At 38.4% G+C, this 8,480-nt stretch overlaps 1 protein-coding gene across 1 annotated transcript; it reads left to right on the top strand.

Annotated features, from left to right (window-relative positions):
* Window positions 1-2,389: 2,389 nt before the first annotated feature.
* On the top strand, window positions 2,390-5,436 carry LOC112034675 (large ribosomal subunit protein eL8y). The gene is made up of 5 exons (XM_065760793.1): window positions 2,390-2,665; window positions 3,400-3,569; window positions 4,733-4,861; window positions 4,956-5,048; window positions 5,143-5,436. The coding sequence occupies exons 1-5, from the start codon at window positions 2,401-2,403 to the stop codon at window positions 5,272-5,274; spliced, it is 789 nt and encodes a 262-aa protein (XP_065616865.1). The 5' UTR covers window positions 2,390-2,400; the 3' UTR covers window positions 5,275-5,436.
* The last annotated feature ends 3,044 nt before the right edge of the window (window positions 5,437-8,480 follow it).

Below are 8,480 nucleotides of genomic sequence, written 5' to 3'. Positions count from 1 at the left end.
CCCGTGGCGTTGACCTCACCTCCAGCCTGATTCCCCCATCTTTTTCATTTACGAGGCGTCCCTTGGCCGTTCGCGTTCCGCGCTTGACGTTTCGGTGTGCGAGGCGCGCCTTCATTAATGTCCTCGTGAATGAACACAAATCCAGCGGTCTTCGGTCCCTTTGGAATTCGGTCACTTCGTGATTAGCAGTGTTGATAATTCTCCTTTCGAATTCTGTGTGAATTAATTCTCACCACCCTTCATCCTTTATATAAGGCTTTCCAAGGGGATGGTTTCTCCATACTCCATGAACTTCTCAACACAAACAGAAACACGTCCCTTCAATTCCCCCAAGCCCCTTTAATAACCCCACCGGAATTGTGACCGGAGTTGGCAGATATGGGGCGGCTTTGGGCGGGTGTGAGGACATCCGTGCTAAGGGCCGTTATAACCGCAACCCCCACTGGGCTTCCGACGCGGCAGAGTTTATGCGTAACACTGATAGTGCCGTACGCGGTGGCCAGGAGGGATGCTGCTGAAGTACCTAATGTCTCTCCCTGGAGCACACCTCCGACGGAGGAGACGCGCGAACTCATGTCATGGCTGGTGCCCAAGTGTTGTCGTCTCCAACGGCCAACGCTTGTGAGGATTGGAGAGAATCAAGGGAACATCACGGGGGAAGGCGTCCCGGTGCCCCTGCATCTGCTCCTCGCTTTGTTCAATCTCCGCCGCACCGAGAAAGGAGTTGTTGGTGGCCTTGAAACAAGTCAGCCCCCTTCCCTGCTTTTATTGTCAAGCTCTCCCATTCTCTTGATACCAATAAAAGCACGGGTTGACACTTCCCTCTAACTAGTTTTAGGACGGGTCCACCTGGGCCTCTGATTGTAGAACTAGCTTGTAGGAATAGTTTTAAAACACGCCTGCCTGAGCCTCTGATTGTAGATTGTAACTCTTTGTTTAATAAAGTCATGTGCAGTTTTTTTTTTTTTTTTTTTTGTTTCTGTTGGATCTTCTGTTTTGAACTTTTGTCTTTCTGCAACGTTTGTTTGGTAGCTCTTTTTTTTTTACATCATCACCAATTTTCTGTAGAATGATTACTTAGAACGATCGCCTGTTGCGCCGGCCAGCGCACTAATCCTCCCCACAGACGGCGTCAATTGTAGGGTCGGTTTTTGTTACCCAAGCCCAAAGGATATGGGTTAAAGGTCCAACGAACCCAGAACAATGAAGTTGTAGAGAGTGGATCGAAGGTTTAGGCGCTCGCCGGCGTGCATGAGGCATGAACTACTTTCCTTTTATTTGAAAAATACTAAGAACAGTTTACAACTGGGGGATGCTCCTCGGCCATGGGCCGAGGAGGTCTTTTCTTCCCCTTTTTCTTTTTCTTCACTCCCCACCACCTTTTTCTCTTTACACTTTGTTTCCCTTTCTTATATATCCCCCTCTTCCTCCTCCTGTTGATCATTTATTGGCCTCCCTCCTGACCGTCCGTCCCATCAGAGGCCATATCCATGCTCCAGTGGTTCGCCCTGATCGACGTTGCTCTGTCAAGGGGTTACATCCCCATGAATGCGGCCAGAAGGGTTAGGTAAGCGTATTCAATGCCAAGGTGACAGTTCGCCCAGAGCTTGCCCTTCTCCGTACCGAGGTCTCGGACGACCGAGGATAGAGTCATCCTCGGATCCATCATGCGTCCTCGGTGTGGGCCATTTGGGCCTAGGTTGAAGTGGGCCAAGGCTACCCGATTTTCTGGCCCCACAATAGTTATTTATACTTATTGAAAATGTATTCCCATGTAAAATTTATATATGTGTGTGTGTGTGTTTGTGTGTACATACATACGTACGTACGTTACTGTTTATATATATGAACAAGATGAACGGTGGAGATCATGAAAATTTAACAACTAATTAATTTTGATTATATCTATTGTCAAAATTTTAGTATGAAAACCAAATTCATTCTTGGTTTTTTACTTATAATGATTACATTAGTTGGTTTATATAATACACATGTTTTAAATTATACAAGAAATATTTAAAAAAAAAAATTGCATACCAAATATCAGAAAATATTTTCAAACTCATTTTCAAAGCCGTTACCAAACATTAGAAAATGAGACAATTTTTTTTTAAATTTTCTTTGAAAAATAAACAATTTTACAAAAAAAGGTTAATGCTGAAACAGTAAATCACCGAATTCATTAATGACCCACCCATTTGACCCTAATTATGATTGGGTTTTAGAAGCCCAACGCCGACTGACCGAAAACTTTATACCTCAGCCCAAATGGGCTATAAGCTTTTGCAGCCCAAATACATTGACACATCGCTCACGCACGTATACACCTTGTACCTTTAGAAGAGAAAACCCTAAACGCCCCTAGTATATATAGGATACCGCATTGTGTTTTTGTGAACGATGAAGGCTCCAAAGAGAGGTGGAAAGGCACCAGTGCCAGCAGCAGCATCGAAGAAGAAGACGGAGAAGGTGTTGAACCCATTGTTCGAGAAGCGTCCTAAGCAGTTTGGGATCGGTGGGGCTTTGCCACCGAAGAGAGATCTGACCCGATTCGTCAAATGGCCTAAGACTGTTCAGCTTCAGAGGAAGAAGAGGATCCTCAAGCAGAGGCTCAAGGTCCCACCAGCTCTCAACCAGTTCACCAAAACCCTCGACAAGAACCTTGGTATGTATACTTTTTGATTCTTACTTCTTCTTTTTTTACTGCTCCAATTATTTGAGATTTAAGGAACCATATTGTTGTAACATGATGGAGTTTTTATGTCTGGTTTAGCTACTTTTAATTAAATCATGTGATTTATGAGTTATTACTTGAACCATGGCTGAACTTGGTTGTGTGGTATTGTTCTGTCTACGAAAATTATATGTATTGCTATAAAATGGACATTAGATTTATGCGACTAATAGCTTTATAATATGAATCATTTTCATTTTGTTTCCTTGTTACTTTACATTTGTCAATTGTGAATGTGTTCTTGCCTTTAATTATTGTCATTAAAGAAATGGTTAGTCTAGAAAAACATGGAATGGTTAATTGGGCCTAATTTTAAAGATATTGTGTGATGTGCTCTCCTTGATTAAAGGCTCAAGACTTATAGTCATCTGCGCCGGTCTGGCCTAATGGGAGTAATTCGATAGCTCCCTGATGTAATATGTTTGCCAGTTGTGTTTTTTTATTTTTTTTATTTTAACTGGCATTGTCTTTATATTTAAGTATGGTCTTTATTATACTATGGATATGGATTTTTATAGGGCTGTGTCGTTCAAGTTTATGATATAATTGCCTCTGGGCTTGCATTTATCTATTATTTTTAAGAGCAATGCTTCTGAATCTGTTGCTTTGGGTTGTGAAATTGTGTTTGACTTTGTTGTGGTCTTCTTTTAAACTCATATGAGCAGCAACAAACCTGTTCAAGATGCTACTCAAGTACAGGCCTGAGGACAAGGCTGCAAAGAGAGAGCGTCTCTTGAAAAGGGCTCAGGCTGAATCTGAAGGCAAAACTGTTGAAGCAAAAAAGCCTATTGTTGTGAAGTATGGTCTCAACCATGTCACATACCTCATCGAGCAGGTAGTATTTTTCTTGGGCAAAACTTAGATGCAGTACCTCATGTCCAGTACCTTAGGTTCCACTTTTAATATTAAGACATGTGGCTACTTAACTAAACACACTAAACGGCGTTAAAATTTTGCACGGACTGAGAGCAGCAGTCTTTTCTGTTTCACAAAGTGAAACTCTCTCAACCCCTCATCTATATCTGCTAGAAATCAAGCTCTCATACCCTTTTGAAGAGAAATCAAACAATTTTGATAGACTTGCTTTGATAGAAGTGGTGTTGGTCTTGGAATTCGAATCAGAGGTGGAACTCCAAGGCTTTGGAAATTGGAAGGTGGGAGACAACAAATCAGCAATTTCCCATACTCGAATCTAGCCCCTTTGATCCATAACAATGGATTTTCTCCATTATACACAAGTTTTGGGTGGACAGGTTCTGGGTTTGAAGATTAATTAGAGTTTTAGGTTCAATTTTTTTAGGTTAGATGAGAGAATTAGTCAAGAATTATTGATTTAGTGTTGTACTTGATAAATTCACAGTGGTAAATGGAAGTTATGCAAACCCACTTCAGTAATTTATCCAATTTAGGGTCTTTGTTGATAATTTTTCCTGCAACTTCAACCGGTTGGAGAGAGGGTGTCAAGATTTGCTGTCCATGGTTTTTGTTGACAAGTTCCGAACTATGGTCGCAACATCTCTTTCTAAAGGTATATTTTCAAAACTAATGTCCGTCTAATATCTTTCCAAAGATATATTCTCATAAGCCAAGCAATTGGGTGCATGAAAATTCTGCTACTGCTGGTGGATATGACGAGTTCTACAGTTTATTACAATCAAAGGTGGTCACTGACGGCTGTTCAAGAAATATGGGTACTTGATTTCTGGCAAAGAGGAGTGGATTGGGAGAGTTTTGTTTCTTGATTTCAATCTAAGTGAAAGAGAATGAGTTGTTGGATGCCCTCAGTCCGTGTAAAAGTTTAATGCCATTTAGTGTCTCTGGCCAAGTGCCACATGTCTTAATATTAAAAGGGGAATCTAAAGTACTATACTTAAGGTACTGTATTGAAGTTTTGCCCATTTTTCATTGTTAATTCAAAAGCGTATATTTACCAACATTCCTTTGTGTTAGTGGATTGTTTTCTTAGTATCAGCTTTTTATAATGCCTTCTTCTTGCAGAACAAGGCTCAACTGGTCGTTATTGCACATGATGTGGACCCAATCGAGTTGGTTGTCTGGCTTCCCGCTTTGTGCAGGAAGATGGAAATCCCATACTGCATTGTGAAAGGAAAAGCCCGCTTGGGATCGGTAATCTAGCCTGTAATCTTGTGCTATTTTAATTTCTTTCCCTGTAAAATTGGAAATGTGAACTGAAACCCAAGTTGATTTCCTTTTCTGACAGATTGTCCACAAGAAAACAGCATCAGTTTTGTGCTTGACAACAGTCAAGAATGAAGATAAGTTGGAGTTCAGCAAAATCTTAGAGGCTATCAAGGTGGTGAAGAATTACTTGTCTTGTATATATTGTCTACTGTTGAAGCTGCTTTTGTATTGATTAACTTAATTTGCAATGTTTCTTGTTCTTCCAGGCCAACTTCAACGACAAGTATGATGAATACAGGAAAAAGTGGGGTGGTGGAATCATGGGTTCCAAATCCCAGGCCAAAACCAAGGCCAAAGAGAGACTTCTTGCCAAGGAAGCTGCTCAGAGGATGACTTAGGAGCAATGATTATGTGTTTCTTCTTGTTACTTAGATATGATTGTCTGAGCTGTTTTTATCTAGAATTTTGTTTGTTCAAGGTTATTTGCATTAACTACATAAGTTTTGTTTCTTTAGAGGCAGCTTATATAAATTAAGGAACAGTTAATGTTGGTGTTTGAATTTAAGCTGTCTTGCATACATAGCTTTCGGGTGAGACTATCCTGATTCCTTCTTTTTGGTATAAGAAGCAACTTGACCCCCCATTATGCAATTTTCACTCGCTACTGATAAGATCCCCAAGCATAAACCGGATATGTGCCTTTATTGTATTTGTCTGACAATGTCTGTGGAGTGATGAAATGCCATTTAAGGTAGAGCTCATGGGAGAATATGATTTTTAAAATTTCCTTTTTCATATAATAATCGTACTATTTATATATGACCTAGTAGATGTTGATTGTTCTTACGAGGCCAATATCATCTAGTTATGCCCTTTCAGAGGAACCCAACGAATGAAAATGCTCCGGCTTGACGGCTTGTGTAATAGGGATTATATCTTTCTTTGAAAAATGGCCGGTTGGAAAAATGTGTGGAATAAGATTCAGTGGATCCCAACACAGGATACCCTCTCTTGTTTTTAAGGCCTTTATGCATCCTTCTTTGACGTTAATTTAGAGTAGGTCCTAATGTTTTTAAGGCCTCACTGTCTGTTAATGATTTCTTGATTCTTTTTGTCTTTTTAATGTGCGGCTTTATTGGGTCGGGGTTGCCTGATTTCATATGTGATGTGTGGCTAGACTTTAGTGAACCAAAAATCTCTAATTTAGTTTGTGGTGTTTCTTGCACATATTAATAGCACTCGCAAGTTTCATATACCATTACCGTTTGATTTGTGTTCTCAATTCCAACTTACTCGTTTGTTTCTATGAAACTTGTGTTCTCAATTCCAACTTACTCGTTTGTTTCTATGAAACTTTATGTAAAAATATTTTTTTTCATATTTTTCAGTGTTTGATAGCATTAAAAAAAAAAACCCCGGGAAAGGAAAATTATTTTTGATCAATAGAAAAAGTATGGTTTATTTTTAGAGATTATTTTATACTAGATTTATTTGAAAAAAACCTTTCACATCAATTTTTTTATTATTATTATTTATTTAGAAAGAGTTGAGAATGTTTTTCAACTCATTTAAGATTACTATCAAACATAGAAAAATAAGATAGTTTTTTATGAAAATACTTTTTAAAAAATGATTCATTTTCTAAAAAATATTATTGCTGAAACATAGCATTTACCGAAGTGTAAAACGTTAATTTGGTGGATTATTTAAGTACATCTATAGCAATCACCTGAAAATATTGAGCTAATATGTCAAGGTGGTCATAGGCTAGTCTGCAAACTCCTTAAACCCTACAATACATTAAATCTTACCCTTTATCTTTTAGTAACCCTAAAAAACATTAATTATTACCCGTTATCTTTTAGTTGCAAAATAATCATGACGCATCCATCAACTAAAATGCTGGATGATGAAACAAGAAGGGGAGGAGTTGTACACAATGATGTAAGTGTAAAACGTTAATTTGGTGGATTATTTAAGTACATCTATAGCAATCACCTGAAAATATTGAGCTAATATGTCAAGGTGGTCATAGGCTAGTCTGCAAACTCCTTAAACCCTACAATACATTAAATCTTACCCTTTATCTTTTAGTAACCCTAAAAAACATTAATTATTACCCGTTATCTTTTAGTTGCAAAATAATCATGACGCATCCATCAACTAAAATGCTGGATGATGAAACAAGAAGGGGAGGAGTTGTACACAATGATGATTCTTAGAACACTAGCATTGGGGGGTGTAAACACCCACCAGTTGCTATTTTACAACCCAAGTCACTCAAAACCCACTCCATCTAGGTTTGTAAACTTAAAAAAAATTTGCAACCTATGAACAATAAGATTGCATAAAAAAAGTTTCAAATGCTAAATATGCTATTTTTTAACATCTAATTCTAAGAAAGCACACTACATTAATGGTGCTATTCTTAAAAGATGACATTCTACTATAGCTAAAATTTTTTTTTTAAAAAAATTATTATCATTTCAATTAAAATAAGAATTTCTCTCACATGCTCTTTCTCTTTCCTTCTCTCTTTTCTTTCACCATTTCTCTTTCTCTTTTCTTCTCTCTTTTCTTATTTCTTTCACCGGCCTCTCTGTCTGGCCTCGTGAAGTAATCTCGCCTCATGAGGAAGGCTGAGTGTGAGGAAAAATTCAGCGGATGCGGTGTGGCTAGGGAGGGTAGCAATTTTTGTGGATTGATGAAGCTTTGCATGTTGAGGTTAGGGTATTGAGTTGATTAGCGGCACTGATTCAATCTAAAATCTTTGCATGTTAAGGTTTGTGGATCGATGAAGCTTTGGTTTAGGGCTGTGATTTTGAAATTTGGGTTTGAATTGGATTGGATTGGATTTTGGAGCTCCATGAAAATTTGTAATTTTGGTGGTCTGATTTGGGTCGTGGGTTAGGGTGAGAGACAGACCAAAAGCTTTTTGGTGGTCTAAAATTTGAAGCTTTTTTTTTCTTGCTGTGATTTGTGGTGGTGGGTGTATGTGGCTAGTAAAGGCGATGGTGGGTTTTTGTTGCTTGTGGCATGGGTGGTAGGTTTGTGGTGGTTGTGGTATGGGTGGTGGGTTTTTGGTGGGTGGTTGGGTTTGTGTGGTGAGTTTGTGGTGGTTGTTGGTAATGTTTGAGTTTTGCGCATGGTGGCTATTGGTATTGTGGTGGCTGTAGGGTGTGATTGTGTTTTGGTATTGTGGTGGCTGTTGGTATTGTGGTGGCTGGTGGCTGGCAGTGCTTAGGACTGTTGGGTTGAAAGAGAGAGAGAGAGAGATAGAGGGAGAGAAAGGAAGAATAAAAAATAATAAAAAAGGAATATTTAAATGAAGTGGTAAAAAAAATAGAAGTTTTGATGTTGGATGTATTGTAAAGTGATATGTTAAATGTTATAAAGTGTCTTTTTTAGTTACTAAATGCTAAAATTTTTAATACTCTTGATGTGAATGCTCTTACTATTCATAGGTTGTAAAAAAAATATTATTTTAATCTTATGGTTGTGTGTGAAGAGAAAAAGTAAGTAAGAGGAAAAAGAGGGAGAATAGTACTTTATATTATTTTAGTAGGTTGTATGTAAAAATAAAAACTAGAATGTAGGGTGAGTT

This window comes from Quercus suber, unplaced genomic scaffold, assembly GCF_002906115.3.
Source record: "Quercus suber isolate HL8 unplaced genomic scaffold, Cork oak 2.0 scaffold_382, whole genome shotgun sequence".
NCBI classification, from domain to species: Eukaryota; Viridiplantae; Streptophyta; class Magnoliopsida; order Fagales; family Fagaceae; genus Quercus; species Quercus suber.
The sequence above is the reverse complement of the archived record's forward strand: the minus strand, read 5'-3'. Positions and strand labels throughout refer to the sequence as shown.

Excerpts from the sequence above, each read along its gene's own strand:
- LOC112034675 (XM_065760793.1), top strand. The coding sequence starts at position 2,401 with ATGAAGGCTCCAAAGAGAGGTGGAAAGGCACCAGTGCCAGCAGCAGCA. Across the intron at positions 4,862-4,955 it reads GAAAAGCCCGCTTGGGATCG|ATTGTCCACAAGAAAACAGC; the intron begins GTAATCTAGCCT and ends CTTTTCTGACAG. Across the intron at positions 5,049-5,142 it reads AAATCTTAGAGGCTATCAAG|GCCAACTTCAACGACAAGTA; the intron begins GTGGTGAAGAAT and ends TTGTTCTTCCAG.